At 55.5% G+C, this 18,248-nt stretch overlaps 1 protein-coding gene across 10 annotated transcripts in view; it reads right to left on the bottom strand.

The window, feature by feature from the left end:
• Positions 1–887: 887 nt before the first annotated feature.
• Positions 888–18,248, bottom strand: part of LOC137310697 (poly(rC)-binding protein 3-like) — a 73,238-nt gene continuing 55,877 nt past the window's right edge. For 7 of the 10 annotated variants that reach the window (XM_067978374.1, XM_067978373.1, XM_067978377.1 and 4 more), the window contains 3 exons: positions 11,552–11,601; positions 8,515–8,684; positions 888–3,236 (listed from right to left, as the gene is read on the bottom strand). In XM_067978374.1, the coding sequence (XP_067834475.1) occupies positions 2,921–3,236; positions 8,515–8,684; positions 11,552–11,601 (536 nt within the window). In that variant the 3' untranslated portion in view covers positions 888–2,920. The remainder of the gene's footprint in view (positions 3,237–8,514; positions 8,685–11,551; positions 11,602–18,248) is intronic. The other 3 variants (XM_067978382.1, XM_067978383.1, XM_067978384.1) reach the window with 1 other exon arrangement.

The raw sequence follows: 18,248 nt of genomic DNA, 5'->3' as shown, positions 1-18,248 counted from the left end.
TGGGGGGAGGAGGAGGAGAGAGATGGGGGGGGGAGGAGGAGAGAGAGATGGGGGGGGAGGAGGAGGAGAGAGAGATGGGGGGGGGAGGAGGAGGAGAGAGAGATGGGGGAGAGAGGGGGGGAAGGAGAAGGGGGGGAGGGGAGAGAAAGAAAAGGAAGGGGCAAGGGAGAGAAAGGGGGGAAATGAGGGGGAGGGAGAAAGAGAAAAAAGGGCAGGGGGAAGAGGGAGGGGGAGAGAGAGAGAGAAAGAAAAGAGGGAGGGAGGGAGAGAAAAGAATGAAAAGAGAGACAGAAGTGGAAGGGGGAGATGGGAGGGGAAAAGGGAGAGATAGAAGGGGGAGGGGGAAAAGGGAGAGGAGACAGGAGAGTCTGGGGGGGAGGGGGAAGAGAGAGAGCGGGGGGGGGGAGGAAAAATATCCCACCCAGCTGATCAGATTGGACAGGCACTGAGCACAGTAATAGTGCGAGGAAGATGGAGGGAAGTGGAGAGTGTCAGACTGGAGATCTCAGGAATTATGACGGTCAAACTGAGACCAAATTAAAGAGTCATTGGAAGTGGCGTCCAGCCCCTTCGGACGAGATGCTAAACCGAGGCCCCGTCTGCCTGGTTCTGGAGGGTGTAAAGATCCCACAGATACTATTTGAAGAGCAGGGAGTTCTCCCCGGTGTCCTGGGACTGATATCTGCCCTCAACCAACATAAAAAAAAACAGATCGACCAGGCCTTCAGCTCCTGGATTTGTGGGATCTTGCTGTGTGTACCATGTTGCCACTTTTCTCCAGGGAACTTGCCCTGAGCCACCCCAGTGCCCAGCTACAAACCACGGTCTTGAGCTCCCAACACAAATGGTCAACAGGAGCGTGAAAGAAAGATCCCTAGACCAAGGGGCCAGTTCTGCTGTGTTTTATTAGAAAAATTCAACATTACAGAGTTCGTTAACGCTGCTGAAATCTCTGCTTTTGCTCAGTTACAATTTCTTATGATTGTTTTTTTTTTAAAACATTGGATGCAAATTAGAAAAAGCAAAAAAAAAGGTTTTACAAAAAAAAACAGGGGAGGCAAAAATGTACAAATTTAGGCCGACAGTGTAACCGCAAGGAACTTGATTGAAAATCCAGAATTGAAAGTAATTTATTGACTGCTCTGGGAGAGGCTGCAGATACAAATTTACAAACTGGATCGTGGAACTGCCCATGAATTAGAGCGGGGATGATGGGTAAATATTACTGGCTGCCCATTCCTGAGGCTTCAGAAGATAACCTAGAATGCAGAGAATTAAGGAGAAAGCCATGTCTGAACAGTGTAAAATACAGCAAAGCAGCCATGCTATGAGTCACTAAAACATTAATTACACACCACTGGGTACATTCCCTAACCTGTAGACAGGGAAAGGATCAATCTGATCATAGGTGGGACGGAGCCACCCTGTCGTAAGCTCATTACCACCTCACGGGGGGGCAGGGGCTCGAGAGAAGGGGCCCCTTCTCATGTTGCACTAACACTGCGGCTCACACCCACTGTGGTGTAACAAATAACAAACCCAGTCAGACACTAAACCTTCACAATGGGGACCCCCCTGGCATTAACTGTAAGGATTGAGACAAGAGACTGGGGAGGGATGTGGGGGGGATTTCTGCAATTGAAGATCAGATTGATTCTGTCACACACAGTGCAAGACACATCCTGCTCCCAATAACAGCTGGACTCACTCAGGGCTCAGAAAGTTCCCCCTGGACTCACCGCAGTCAGCTCCGACTGTGAGCAGTCTGAGTTCCCCGATTCCACGAGCGGAACACTCACCTGCTCGAAATTTAGTGCCACTCCATTTTAATCAAACCTTTTTCACCAGAGTTTTCCAATGGGAATGATCTTATTTTACTCACTCCAATCAATAATTAAAGGGTCTGAATGTCCCATTCCCCCCATTACACTCAGATCTAACCCGCCTGCTAACTCACTTGTTCAATGCTCACCTGGGGAAAGGTGGGGGGGGGGGGATAGGGGTGGGGAGAGGGGCGGGGGGGGCAGCCTTCTAAAATAGCGTGAAATGGAGGGAGGGGAGAACTGAGAACTGGGCAGCTTTTCACCAGAGGTTCAAAATTCTTGTTGGCCTGAGCAGACCAACACTGCACGCAAGCCTCAAACTCCCCAGTGTGTGCAGCCGTGTCGACAGTGATCAGTTTAAAATACACAAGGCAGAGCCTCCTCCAAGATCGCAGAGAGAGAAATACCCCAGGGCCATTGCCGAGACTGCCGACAGCATTCTTAAAACAACACGGCAATCGGATTAAAACACTCAAAGCCAACCCCAACTGGGCCTAATCTTCATAAAAATCATGTTAAAAAGGTTCCATTTCTCACAGAGGAAGGTAGAGTGGGGAGGCAGGTACAAAATCCTCCCACCTCTCATTTCACGTCAGGAGTCAGTACGTCATAGATCTTCCAGGGACACTCAGCCCCACTGTTTGGGGTCTCTGGCCACCTCTTGCGGTTCTGTTCCGTATGCGCCCCCCCTCCCCCAGTTCACAGTCAGGTAACTGCCTACACTTTCAATTTAACCCAGTCTCCAGGAATGTACCCCCGGGGTTCAGTTCTTCAACTCAGTCCAGAAAAAAAAAACCCCGAAACTTTTTGAGCCCTAAATGGGTGAGTAGTTTCTTTTTTATGTTTTAAACCAGTTTTGTTAACACATTGAATGTAACACATTACTGATCCCCTCAATCAGGAGCTAATCGTGCGAAGTCTCACACAAAAAAAAAAGGCATTTCACAGAACATCAGTTTCTATCTCCTAACAAACCGCTGCCAAACGAGCTGAAATGAAATCCACATTTCTAAATAAAAGCATTGCAGAAGCATCACTGGTCACCTCTTGGCCAGCTCCCAGGGCGGGCACAGATTGGAAGCACTAACGTGGAGCCGTCAGTACGGATTGAATCGCTGTTTTTCTGATTTCTTTACCAGAGTGCAGGAAGCCATTTTGTTAGACACACTCCCCTTAGAAGCCACCACATTTAGTGCGAGCAGTGGGGCAGGTTTCATGCCAAGCAGACTGGAGACATAAGGGGTGTTCGGTAGAGGGGGGGGGAGGCTGGTCGGCAGGTCAAGGGTCACCGCAGCCAGCTCAGTTGTCGAGGAGGAAGGGGCAGAGGTAGGGGTGGCGGGTTCAGAGAGGTTCATGTTGAGGTCAGGGATGGTGACTGAGCTTTTCTGGATGGTGGATTTAGCAGTTTCTAAACTGTAAGAGAGAGGAAGAGGAACAAAACGGGTGGGTAGGGAAAGTACGGAAGGCAAGATAGGACAAACAGGTTTACATTAGAACAACCAGGTAAACAGTTAAGGGAAGCGGAATATCAGGATAAATAAAAGGGTAAGTTATGTCTTAAGAGGATAACTGACGGTATCACAAGACTCAGCAAGTAATCACACCACTCCTCACAGTTAATCACACGGCAAATCCCATTACTGAACGGCAGGAAAATAAACAAGCATCCCCATTTGTACACACACACACACGCATGCTCTGACACACACGCACACACACGCATGCTCTGACACACGCACACACACACACGCATGCTCTGACACACACACACACACGCACGCTCAAGTCTGGTTGTTGCTAGGGACATAACAACTCCTACACTTCCCGGAATTCAATGCACACAGTCCAGTCACAGAGATTCCCAGACGGTCGGGCCCCAGACGCCCGGGTCGGGGGTCGGGTCCCAGACGCCTGGGGGGGGGGGGTCGGGTCCCAGACGCCCGGGTCCCAGGGGGTCGGGTCCCAGATGCCCGGGCCTGCAGAGCCCGAGATGCAGTTAAACAGCACTATGCATCGGCGCAGAGAAAAGCCAGCAGGCACTAATGCATTCAAGAGATACAAATCTCCAGGCATTACTGCATGCACAGGTGCAGATAAAAACCAACGCATGCACCAGCGTAGATGCAAAGCACCAGGCACCAATGCATGCATGGTGCAGATACAAAGGACGAGGCGCCAACGCATGCACTTCCTAAATCTTGGTGACCCGATCGTACGATGTACTGAATCAGTTACAATCTTACACTGACCCGATCGTACGATGTACTGAGTCAGTTACAATCTTACTCTGACCCGATCGTACGATGTACTGAGTCAGTTACAATCTTACACTGACCCGATCGTACGATGTACTGAATCAGTTACAATCTGACACTGACCCGATCGTACGATGTACTGAATCAGTTACAATCTTACTCTGACCCGATCGTACGATGTACTGAATCAGTTACAATCTTACTCTGACCCGATCGTACGATGTACTGAGTCAGTTACAATCTTACGCTGACCCGATCGTACGATGTACTGAATCAGTTACAATCTGACACTGACCCGATCGTACGAAGTACTGAGTCAGTTACAATCTTACTCTGACCCGATCGTACGATGTACTGAGTCAGTTACAATCTTACGCTGACCCGATCGTACGATGTACTGAGTCAGTTACAATCTTACACTGACCCGATCGTACAATGGACTGAGTCAGTTACAATCTTACACTGACCCGATCGTACGATGTACTGAGTCAGTTACAATCTTACACTGACCCGATCGTACGATGTACTGAGTCAGTTACAATCTTACACTGACCCGGGTCGTACGATGTACTGAATCAGTTACAATCTTACTCTGACCCGATCGTACGATGTACTGAATCAGTTACAATCTTACACTGACCCGATCGTACGATGTACTGAGTCAGTTACAATCTTACTCTGACCCGATCGTACGATGTACTGAGTCAGTTACAATCTTACACTGACCCGATCGTACGATGTACTGAATCAGTTACAATCTTACACTGACCCGATCGTACGATGTACTGAATCAGTTACAATCTTACACTGACCCGATCGTACGATGTACTGAATCAGTTACAATCTTACACTGACCCGATCGTACGATGTACTGAGTCAGTTACAATCTTACACTGACCCGATCGTACGATGTACTGAATCAGTTACAATCTTACACTGACCCGGGTCGTACGATGTACTGAATCAGTTACAATCTGACACTGACCCGATCGTACGATGTACTGAATCAGTTACAATCTTACTCTGACCCGATCGTACGATGTACTGAGTCAGGTACAATCTCGCACTGACCCGATCGTACGATGTACTGAGTCAGTTACAATCTTACACTGACCCGATCGTACGATGTACTGAATCAGTTACAATCTGACACTGACCCGATCGTACGATGTACTGAATCAGTTACAATCTTACACTGACCCGATCGTACGATGTACTGAGTCAGTTACAATCTTACACTGACCCGATCGTACAATGGACTGAGTCAGTTACAATCTTACACTGACCCGATCGTACGATGTACTGAATCAGTTACAATCTTACACTGACCCGATCGTACGATGTACTGAATCAGTTACAATCTTACTCTGACCCGATCGTACGATGTACTGAATCAGTTACAATCTTACTCTGACCCGATCGTACGATGTACTGAGTCAGTTACAATCTTACTCTGACCCGATCGTACGATGTACTGAATCAGTTACAATCTGACACTGACCCGATCGTACGAAGTACTGAGTCAGTTACAATCTTACTCTGACCCGATCGTACGATGTACTGAGTCAGTTACAATCTTACGCTGACCCGATCGTACGATGTACTGAGTCAGTTACAATCTTACACTGACCCGATCGTACAATGGACTGAGTCAGTTACAATCTTGCACTGACCCGATCGTACGATGTACTGAGTCAGTTACAATCTTACACTGACCCGATCGTACGATGTACTGAATCAGTTACAATCTTACACTGACCCGATCGTACGATGTACTGAATCAGTTACAATCTTACACTGACCCGATCGTACGATGTACTGAATCAGTTACAATCTTACACTGACCCGATCGTACGATGTACTGAGTCAGTTACAATCTTACACTGACCCGATCGTACGATGTACTGAATCAGTTACAATCTTACACTGACCCGATCGTACGATGTACTGAATCAGTTACAATCTTACACTGACCCGGGTCGTACGATGTACTGAATCAGTTACAATCTGACACTGACCCGATCGTACGATGTACTGAATCAGTTACAATCTTACTCTGACCCGATCGTACGATGTACTGAGTCAGGTACAATCTCGCACTGACCCGATCGTACGATGTACTGAGTCAGTTACAATCTTACACTGACCCGGGTCGTACGATGTACTGAATCAGTTACAATCTTACACTGACCCGATCGTACGATGTACTGAGTCAGTTACAATCTTACACTGACCCGGGTCGTACGATGTACTGAATCAGTTACAATCTTACACTGACCCGGGTCGTACGATGTACTGAATCAGTTACAATCTGACACTGACCCGATCGTACGATGTACTGAATCAGTTACAATCTGACACTGACCCGATCGTACGATGTACTTAATCAGTTACAATCTTACACTGACCCGATCGTACGATGTACTGAGTCAGTTACAATCTTACACTGACCCGATCGTACGATGTACTGAGTCAGTTACAATCTTACACTGACCCGATCGTACGATGTACTGAATCAGTTACAATCTTACACTGACCCGATCGTACGATGTACTGAATCAGTTACAATCTTACTCTGACCCGATCGTACGATGTACTGAATCAGTTACAATCTTACTCTGACCCGATCGTACGATGTACTGAGTCAGTTACAATTTTACACTGACCCGATCGTACGATGTACTGAATCAGTTACAATCTTACTCTGACCCGATCGTACGATGTACTGAGTCAGTTACAATCTTACACTGACCCGATCGTACGATGTACTGAATCAGTTACAATCTTACACTGACCCGATCGTACGATGTACTGAATCAGTTACAATCTTACTCTGACCCGATCGTACGATGTACTGAATCAGTTACAATCTTACACTGACCCGATCGTACGAAGTACTGAGTCAGTTACAATCTTACTCTGACCCGATCGTACGATGTACTGAGTCAGTTACAATCTTACTCTGACCCGATCGTACGATGTACTGAGTCAGTTACAATTTTACACTGACCCGATCGTACGATGTACTGAATCAGTTACAATCTTACTCTGACCCGATCGTACGATGTACTGAGTCAGTTACAATCTTACACTGACCCGATCGTACGATGTACTGAATCAGTTACAATCTTACACTGACCCGATCGTACGAAGTACTGAGTCAGTTACAATCTTACTCTGACCCGATCGTACGATGTACTGAGTCAGTTACAATCTTACTCTGACCCGATCGTACGATGTACTGAATCAGTTACAATCTTACACTGACCCGATCGTACGATGTACTGAGTCAGTTACAATCTTACTCTGACCCGATTGTACGATGTACTGAATCAGTTACAATCTTACACTGACCCGATCGTTCGATGTACTGAGTCAGTTACAATCTTACTCTGACCCGATCGTACGACGTACTGAATCAGTTACAATCTTACACTGACCCGATCGTACGATGTACTGAATCAGTTACAATCTTACTCTGACCCGATCGTACGATGTACTGAATCAGTTACAATCTTACACTGACCCTGGCCGTACGATGTACTGAATCAGTTACAATCTTACACTGACCCGATCGTACGATGTACTGAATCAGTTACAATCTTACACTGACCCGATCGTACGATGTACTGAATCAGTTAGAATCTTACACTGACCCGATCGTACGATGTACTGAGTCAGTTACAATCTTACACTGACCCGGGTCGTACGATGTACTGAATCAGTTACAATCATACACTGACCCGATCGTACGATGTACTGAATCAGTTAGAATCTTACACTGACCCGATCGTACGATGTACTGAGTCAGTTACAATCTTACACTGACCCGATCGTACGATGTACTGAGTCAGTTACAATCTTACACTGACCCGGGTCGTACGATGTACTGAATCAGTTACAATCTTACACTGACCCGGGCCCTACGATGTACTGACTCAGTTACAATCTTACACTGACCCGATCGTACGATGTACTGAATCAGTTACAATCTTACACTGACCCGATCGTACGATGTACTGAGTCAGTTACAATCTTACACTGACCCGATCGTACGATCTACTGAATCAGTTACAATCTTACACTGACCCGATCGTACGATGTACTGAGTCAGTTCCAATCTTACACTGACCCGATCGTACGATGTTCTGAGTCAGTTACAATCTTACACTGACCCTGGCCCTACGATGTACTGAGTCAGTTACAATCTTACTCTGACCCGATCGTACGATGTACTGAATCAGTTACAATCATACACTGACCCTGGCCCTCCGACGTACCGAGTTAGTCGCCAACACCGTACAGTGCAGATATTGGGCCTCGTCATCATTTATTGCCCAGACTGTGTTGCATTGAATTCCTGTTTTACAGAAGGAATGCCCTGACATCACTGGTACTCACACGAACAATAATCTCGGGCTGATCGAGCTGCTTACCTTGCGTTGATGAGGTACTGGGCCAGACTTATGTTGGCCGCAGACCCTGTAATTGTGATCTGACGGTCAGTTGATCCCTCAGCCGGGTTTGAGATTTTAATCTGTGCTCCAGACATCTGTCGGATTTCATTAATCTTACTGCCCTGTCTTCCAATGATGCATCCAATTAACTGGAAAAGAGTGTTCGAGACACAATGAGGTTGCAGCCGTGAATATAAACCCGGGATAAGAACCTGGACGTTTGCACGATAATTCCAGGGATTCAATATTCAGCCGGGAGGGCAGGACGATAAATAGATGAATTTACAACAGCAGAACCCACCCCCACAGCCCTGATCGACGTCCAACGTATCTCCCCATCAACCCCAACATCTGAGCCGCACACACGTGGGCTGCGGCCAGCGCACGCCCGCGCCCGACCCCACCCACACCCGACCCCCGCCCACACCCGTGCCCGACCCCCGCCCACACCCGCGCCCGACCACGCCGTGCGCCCGACCCCCGCCCGCCCCCCGTGCCCGACCCCCACCCACACCCGCGCCCGACCCCCGCCCACACCCACACCCGCCCACACCCGCGCCCGACCCCCGCCCGCGCCCGACCCCCGCCCGCGCCCGCGCCCGCGCCCGGCCCCCGCCCACACCCGCGCCCGGCCCCCGCCCACACCCGGCCCCCGCCCACACCCGCGCCCGGCCCCCGCCCACACCCGACCCCCGCCCGACACCCGACCCCCGCCCACACCCGACCCCCGCCCACACCCGACCCCCGCCCACACCCGACCCCCGCCCGCGCCCTGCCCACGTGGGCCGCGGCCTGCGCACACCAACGTCCGACCCCTGCCCACACTCGCGCCCGACCCCCGCCCACGTGGGCTGCGGCCTGCGCACACCAACGTCCGACCCCTGCCCATGTCACTATCCAGTATTGTGCCCAAGTAGTGGGCCTTCATGACATGAGAGGGGATCACGAGAGAGCCTGTTCTTATCGTCAACCGGCACGCAATTCGAGTCGGGGGTCTCGGGACAGCGATCAGCACCTGATTTCTGCTTCATCGCCCTCTCCCTAACCCAACCCAAGGGCACAGAGAGCAATTGTAAACCCCCTACTACCACCCACTGGGTGGGGTCAGCTCCCTGCGCAGGCCGGGGAGGGAGCCTGGGACTGTCCTGCCCTCAGTGCAGGGCTCAGCTCACTCTGCGCAGGCCGAGGAGGGAGCCTGGGACTATCCTGTCCTCAGTGCGGGGCTCAGCTCACTCTGCGCAGGCCGGGGAGGGAGCCTGGGACCGTCCTGCCCTCAGTGCGGGGCTCAGCTCACTCTGCGCAGGCCGAGGAGGGAGCCTGGGACCGTCCTGTCCTCAGTGCGGGGCTCAGCTCACTCTGCGCAGGCCGAGGAGGGAGCCTGGGACCGTCCTGTCCTCAGTGCAGGGCTCAGTTCACTCCGCGCAGGCCGGGGAGGGAGCCTGGGACCGTCCTGTCTCGGTGCGGGGCTCAGTTCACTCTGCGCAGGCCGGGGAGGGAGCCTGGGACCGTCCTGTCTCGGTGCGGGGCTCAGCTCACTCTGCGCAGGCCGAGGAGGGAGCCTGGGACCGTCCTGTCCTCAGTGCAGGGCTCAGTTCACTCCGCGCAGGCCGGGGAGGGAGCCTGGGACCGTCCTGTCTCGGTGCGGGGCTCAGCTCACTCTGCGCAGGCCGGGGAGGGAGCCTGGGACCGTCCTGTCCTCAGTGCAGGGCTCAGCTCACTCTGCGCAGGCCGGGGAGGGAGCCTGGGACTGTCCTGCCCTCAGTGCGGAGCTCAGCTCACTCCGCACAGGCCGGGGAGGGCGCCTGGGACCGTCCTGTCTCGGTGCGGGGCTCAGCTCACTCCGCGCAGGCCGGGGAGGGAGCCTGGGACCGTCCTGTCCTCAGTGCGGGGCTCAGTTCACTCCGCGCAGGCCGGGGAGGGAGCCTGGGACCGTCCTGTCTCGGTGCGGGGCTCAGCTCACTCCGCGCAGGCCGGGGAGGGAGCCTGGGACCGTCCTGCCCTCAGTGCGGGGCTCAGTTCACTCCGCGCAGGCCGAGGAGGGAGCCTGGGACCGTCCTGTCGTCAGTGCGGGGCTCAGCTCACTCTGCGCAGGCCGGGGAGGGAGCCTGGGACCGTCCTGTCCTCAGTGCGGGGCTCAGCTCACTCCGCACAGGCCGGGGAGGGAGCCTGGGACCGTCCTGTCTCGGTGCGGGGCTCAGCTCACTCCGCGCAGGCCGGGGAGGGAGCCTGGGACCGTCCTGTCCTCAGTGCAGGGCTCAGCTCACTCTGCGCAGGCCGGGGAGGGAGCCTGGGACCGTCCTGTCTCGGTGCGGGGCTCAGCTCACACTGCGCAGGCCGGGGAGGGAGCCTGGGACCGTCCTGTCTCGGTGCGGGGCTCAGCTCACTCCGCACAGGCCGGGGAGGGAGCCTGGGACCGTCCTGCCCTCAGTGCGGGGCTCAGCTCACTCCGCGCAGGCCGGGGAGGGAGCCTGGGACCGTCCTGTCCTCAGTGCGGGGCTCAGCTCACACTGCGCAGGCCGGGGAGGGAGCCTGGGACCGTCCTGTCCTCAGTGCGGGGCTCAGTTCACTCCGCGCAGGCCGGGGAGGGAGCCTGGGACCGTCCTGTCTCGGTGCGGGGCTCAGCTCACTCCGCGCAGGCCGGGGAGGGAGCCTGGGACCGTCCTGCCCTCAGTGCGGGGCTCAGCTCACACTGCGCAGGCCGGGGAGGGAGCCTGGGACCGTCCTGTCCTCAGTGCGGGGCTCAGCTCACTCTGCGCAGGCCGGGGAGGGAGCCTGGGACTGTCCTGTCCTCAGTGCGGGGCTCAGCTCACTCTGCGCAGGCCGGGGAGGGAGCCTGGGACCGTCCTGCCCTCAGTGCGGGGCTCAGCTCACTCCGCGCAGGCCGGGGAGGGAGCCTGGGACTATCCTGTCCTCAGTGCGGGGCTCAGCTCACTCTGCGCAGGCCGGGGAGGGAGCCTGGGACTGTCCTGTGTTTAAAGGGAGAAACTGGTGTTTTAGTGTAGACCAGGTCACTCACATCGTTTGGAATGGCGATTTCATGGGAACTGGTTTGGGAAGAGTCCAATCCTGCAGAAGGAAGAACAGAGAAGTCAAATTCTCTCCTATTGTCAAAGAAAAACATCAAGAATTTCACATCTTTTGTGAAGGCACCAAAGCTGGGTTAAAGGCAGCCGCCAGAGGCATCGTTAACAACCAGTGAACTAGCGACTGGCTGAGAAAACAGTGCCTGGAATTGTTAATGACCATCGACGCACTGCTCGGGATCGCAGAGGGCCAGACGGACACGCACTGCTCGGGATCGCAGAGGGCCAGACGGACACGCACTGCTCGGGATCGCAGAGGGCCAGACGGACACGCACTGCTCGGGATCGCAGAGGGCCAGACGGACACGCACTGCTCGGAATCGCAGAGCCCCAGACGGACACGCACTGCTCGGGATCGCAGAGGGCCAGACGGACACGCACTGCTCGGGATCGCAGAGCCCCAGACGGACACGCACTGCTCGGGATCGCAGAGGGCCAGACGGACACGCACTGCTCGGGATCGCAGAGGGCCAGACGGACACGCACTGCTCGGGATCGCAGAGGGCCAGACGGACACGCACTGCTCGGGATCGCAGAGGGCCAGACGGACACGCACTGCTCGGGATCGCAGAGGGCCAGACGGACACGCACTGCTCGGGATCGCAGAGGGCCAGACGGACACGCACTGCTCGGGATCGCAGAGGGCCAGACGGACACGCACTGCTCGGGATCGCAGAGGGCCAGACTGACACGCACTGCTCGGGATCGCAGAGCTCCAGACGGACACGCACTGCTCGGGATCGCAGAGGGCCAGACGGACACGCACTGCTCGGGATCGCAGAGCCCCAGACGGACACGCACTGCTCGGGATCGCAGAGCTCCAGACGGACACGCACTGCTCGGGATCGCAGAGGGCCAGACGGACACGCACTGCTCGGGATCGCAGAGGGCCAGACGGACACGCACTGCTCGGGATCGCAGAGGGCCAGACGGACACGCACTGCTCGGGATCGCAGAGGGCCAGACGGACACGCACTGCTCGGGATCGCAGAGGGCCAGACGGACACGCACTGCTCGGGATCGCAGAGGGCCAGACGGACACGCACTGCTCGGAATCGCAGAGGGCCAGACGGACACGCACTGCTCGGGATCGCAGAGGTCCAGACGGACACGCACTGCTCGGGATCGCAGAGGGCCAGACGGACACGCACTGCTCGGGATCGCAGAGGGCCAGACGGACACGCACTGCTCGGGATCGCAGAGGGCCAGACGGACACGCACTGCTCGGGATCGCAGAGGGCCAGACGGACACGCACTGCTCGGGATCGCAGAGGGCCAGACGGACACGCACTGCTCGGGATCGCAGAGGGCCAGACGGACACGCACTGCTCGGGATCGCAGAGGGCCAGACGGACACGCACTGCTCGGGATCGCAGAGGGCCAGACGGACACGCACTGCTCGGGATCGCAGAGGGCCAGACGGACACGCACTGCTCGGGATCGCAGAGCCCCAGACGGACACTCACTGCTCGGGATCGCAGAGGGCCAGACGGACACGCACTGCTCGGGATCGCAGAGGGCCAGACGGACACGCACTGCTCGGGATCGCAGAGGGCCAGACGGACACGCACTGCTCGGGATCGCAGAGGGCCAGACGGACACGCACTGCTCGGGATCGCAGAGCCCCAGACGGACACGCACTGCTCGGGATCGCAGAGGGCCAGACGGACACGCAATCCCCACAGGACGCCCCGTCAGATCCCCCTCACCGGAGGAGTTACCAGCACTGGGCGTTGGGACAATAAATACAGAAAATGTACCAGAGTTGCGACAAGCACCGAAGACCGATCTCTCCTGTAACCCCACCTGCCCACTCACTCCCTCATCACCCTGTCTGTCTCCTGTAACCCCACCTGCCCACTCACTCCCTCATCACCCTGTCTGTCTCCTGTAACCCCACCTGCCCACTCCCTCCCTCATTACCCTGTCTATCTCCTGTAACCCCACCTGCCCACTCCCTCCCTCATCACCCTGTCTGTCTCCTGTAACCCCACCTGCCCACTCACTCCCTCATCACCCTGTCTGTCTCCTGTAACCCCACCTGCCCACTCACTCCCTCATCACCCTGTCTGTCTCCTGTAACCCCACCTGCCCACTCCCTCCCTCATTACCCTGTCTATCTCCTGTAACCCCACCTGCCCACTCCCTCCCTCATTACCCTGTCTATCTCCTGTAACCCCACCTGCCCACTCACTCCCTCATCACCCTGTCTGTCTCCTGTAACCCCACCTGCCCACTCACTCCCTCATCACCCTGTCTGTCTCCTGTAACCCCACCTGCCCACTCACTCATCACCCTGTCTGTCTCCTGTAACCCCACCTGCCCACTCCCTCCCTCATTACCCTGTCTGTCTCCTGTAACCCCACCTGCCCACTCACTCCCTCATTACCCTGTCTGTCTCCTGGAACCCCACCTGCCCACTCCCTCATTACCCTGTCTATCTCCTGTAACCCCACCTGCCCACTCCCTCCCTCATCACCCTGTCTGTCTCCTGTAACCCCACCTGCCCACTCACTCCCTCATTACCCTGTCTATCTCCTGTAACCCCACCTGCCCACTCACTCCCTCATTACCCTGTCTGTCTCCTGTAACCCCACCTGCCCACTCCCTCCCTCATCACCCTGTCTATCTCCTGTCACCCCACCTGCCCACTCCCTCCCTCATTACCCTGTCTATCTCCTGTAACCCCACCTGCCCACTCACTCATTACCCTGTCTATCTCCTGTAACCCCACCTGCCCACTCCCTCATCACCCTGTCTGTCTCCTGTAACCCCACCTGCCCACTCACTCCCTCATCACCCTGTCTATCTCCTGTAACCCCACCTGCCCACTCCCTCCCTCATTACCCTGTCTATCTCCTGTAACCCCACCTGCCCACTCACTCCCTCATTACCCTGTCTATCTCCTGTAACCCCACCTGCCCACTCCCTCATCACCCTGTCTGTCTCCTGTAACCCCACCTGCCCACTCACTCCCTCATTACCCTGTCTGTCTCCTGTCACCCCACCTGCCCACTCACTCCCTCATCAACCTGTCTGTCTCCTGTAACCCCACCTGCCCACTCCCTCATCACCCTGTCTATCTCCTGTAACCCCACCTGCCCACTCACTCACTCATTACCCTGTCTGTCTCCTGTAACCCCACCTGCCCACTCACTCACTCATTACCCTGTCTGTCTCCTGTAACCCCACCTGCCCACTCACTCCCTCATTACCCTGTCTGTCTCCTGGAACCCCACCTGCCCACTCACTCCCTCATTACCCTGTCTGTCTCCTGTAACCCCACCTGCCCACTCACTCCCTCATTACCCTGTCTGTCTCCTGTAACCCCACCTGCCCACTCACTCCCTCATCACCCTGTCTGTCTCCTGTAACCCCACCTGCCCACTCCCTCCCTCATTACCCTGTCTGTCTCCTGTAACCCCACCTGCCCACTCACTCATTACCCTGTCTGTCTCCTGTAACCCCACCTGCCCTCTCCCTCCCTCATCACCCTGTCTGTCTCCTGTAACCCAACCTGCCCACTCCCTCCCTCATCACCCTGTCTGTCTCCTGTAACCCCACCTGCCCACTCACTCCCTCATTACCCTGTCTGTCTCCTGTAACCCCACCTGCCCACTCACTCCCTCATTACCATGTCTGTCTCCTGTAACCCCACCTGCCCACTCCCTCCCTCATCACCCTGTCTGTCTCCTGTAACCCCACCTGCCCACTCCCTCCCTCATGACCCTGTCTGTCTCCTGTAACCCCACCTGCCCACTCACTCCCTCATTACCCTGTCTGTCTCCTGTAACCCCACCTGCCCACTCACTCCCTCATTACCCTGTCTGTCTCCTGTAACCACACCTGCCCACTCACTCCCTCATTACACTGTCTGTCTCCTGTAACCCCACCTGCCCACTCCCTCATTACCCTGTCTGTCTCCTGAAACCCCACCTGCCCACTCACTCCCTCATTACCCTGTCTATCTCCTGTAACCCCACCTGCTCACTCACTCCCTCATCACCCTGTCTGTCTCCTGTAACCCCACCTGCCCACTCCCTCACTCATCACCCTGTCTGTCTCCTGTAACCCCACCTGCCCACTCCCTCCCTCATTACCCTGTCTGTCTCCTGTAACCCCACCTGCCCACTCCCTCCCTCATCACCCTGTCTGTCTCCTGTAACCCCACCTGCTCACTCACTCATCACCCTGTCTATCTCCTGTAACCCCACCTGCCCACTCCCTCCCTTATTACCCTGTCTGTCTCCTGTAACCCCACCTGCCCACTCCCTCCCTCATTACCCTGTCTATCTCCTGTAACCCCACCTGCCCACTCCCTCCCTCATGACCCTGTCTGTCTCCTGTAACCCCACCTGCCCACTCCCTCATTACCCTATCTGTCTCCTGTAACCCCACCTGCCCACTCCCTCATTACCCTGTCTGTCTCCTGTAACCCCACCTGCCCACTCCCTCCCTCATTACCCTGTCTGTCTCCTGTAACCCCACCTGCCCACTCCCTCCCTCATTACCCTGTCTGTCTCCTGTAATCCCACCTGCCCACTCCCTCCCTCATTACCCTGTCTGTCTCCTGTAACCCCACCTGCCCACTCCCTCATTACCCTGTCTGTCTCCTGTAACCCCACCTGCCCACTCACTCCCTCATTACCCTGTCTATCTCCTGTAACCCCACCTGCCCACTCCCTCACTCATTACCCTGTCTGTCTCCTGTAACCCCACCTGCCCACTCACTCCCTCATTACCCTGTCTATCTCCTGTAACCCCACCTGCCCACTCCCTCCCTCATCACCCTGTCTGTCTCCTGTAACCCCACCTGCCCACTCACTCATCACCCTGTCTGTCTCCTGTAACCCCACCTGCTCACTCACTCCCTCATTACCCTGTCTGTCTCCTGTAACCCCACCTGCCCACTCACTCATTACCCTGTCTATCTCCTGTAACCCCAACTGCCCACTCACTCCCTCATTACGCTGTCTATCTCCTGTAACCCCACCTGCCCACTCCCTCCCTCATCACCCTGTCTGTCTCCTGTAACCCCACCTGCCCACTCACTCATCACCCTGTCTGTCTCCTGTAACCCCACCTGCTCACTCACTCCCTCATTACCCTGTCTATCTCCTGTAACCCCACCTGCCCACTCCCTCCCTCATCACCCTGTCTGTCTCCTGTAACCCCACCTGCCCACTCCCTCCCTCATCACCCTGTCTATCTCCTGTAACCCCACCTGCCCACTCCCTCCCTCATCACCCTGTCTATCTCCTGTAACCCCACCTGCCCACTCCCTCCCTCATCACCCTGTCTGTCTCCTGTAACCCCACCTGCCCACTCCCTCCCTCATCACCCTGTCTGTCTCCTGTAACCCCACCTGCCCACTCCCTCCCTCATTACCCTGTCTGTCTCCTGGAACCCCACCTGCTCACTCACTCCCTCATTACCCTGTCTATCTCCTGTAACCCCACCTGCCCACTCACTCCCTCATTACCCTGTCTGTCTCCTGTAACCCCACCTGCCCACTCACTCCCTCATTACCCTGTCTATCTCCTGTAACCCCACCTGCCCACTCACTCCCTCATTACCCTGTCTGTCTCCTGTAACCCCACCTGCCCACTCACTCCCTCATCACCCTGTCTGTCTCCTGTAACCCCACCTGCCCACTCACTCATTACCCTGTCTGTCTCCTGTAACCCCACCTGCCCACTCACTCCCTCATCACCCTGTCTATCTCCTGTAACCCCACCTGCCCACTCACTCCCTCATCACCCTGTCTATCTCCTGTAACCCCACCTGCCCACTCACTCCCTCATTACCCTGTCTATCTCCTGTAACCCCACCTGCCCACTCACTCCCTCATCACCCTGTCTATCTCCTGTAACCCCACCTGCCCACTCACTCCCTCATTACCCTGTCTATCTCCTGTAACCCCACCTGCCCACTCCCTCATTACCCTGTCTGTCTCCTGTAACCCCACCTGCCCACTCACTCATTACCCTGTCTATCTCCTGTAACCCCAACTGCCCACTCACTCCCTCATTACGCTGTCTATCTCCTGTAACCCCACCTGCCCACTCCCTCCCTCATCACCCTGTCTGTCTCCTGTAACCCCACCTGCCCACTCACTCATCACCCTGTCTGTCTCCTGTAACCCCACCTGCTCACTCGCTCCCTCATTACCCTGTCTATCTCCTGTAACCCCACCTGCCCACTCCCTCCCTCATCACCCTGTCTGTCTCCTGTAACCCCACCTGCCCACTCCCTCCCTCATCACCCTGTCTATCTCCTGTAACCCCACCTGCCCACTCCCTCCCTCATCACCCTGTCTATCTCCTGTAACCCCACCTGCCCACTCCCTCCCTCATCACCCTGTCTGTCTCCTGTAACCCCACCTGCCCACTCCCTCCCTCATCACCCTGTCTGTCTCCTGTAACCCCACCTGCCCACTCCCTCCCTCATTACCCTGTCTGTCTCCTGGAACCCCACCTGCTCACTCACTCCCTCATTACCCTGTCTATCTCCTGTAACCCCACCTGCCCACTCACTCCCTCATCACCCTGTCTATCTCCTGTAACCCCACCTGCCCACTCACTCCCTCATCACCCGTCTATCTCCTGTAACCCCACCTGCCCACTCACT

Source organism: Heptranchias perlo, unplaced genomic scaffold (genome assembly GCF_035084215.1).
Source record: "Heptranchias perlo isolate sHepPer1 unplaced genomic scaffold, sHepPer1.hap1 HAP1_SCAFFOLD_270, whole genome shotgun sequence".
Lineage (NCBI taxonomy): Eukaryota > Metazoa > Chordata > Chondrichthyes > Hexanchiformes > Hexanchidae > Heptranchias > Heptranchias perlo.
Note: the sequence above shows the minus strand (reverse complement) of the source record. Positions and strands in the feature narration are given on the sequence as shown.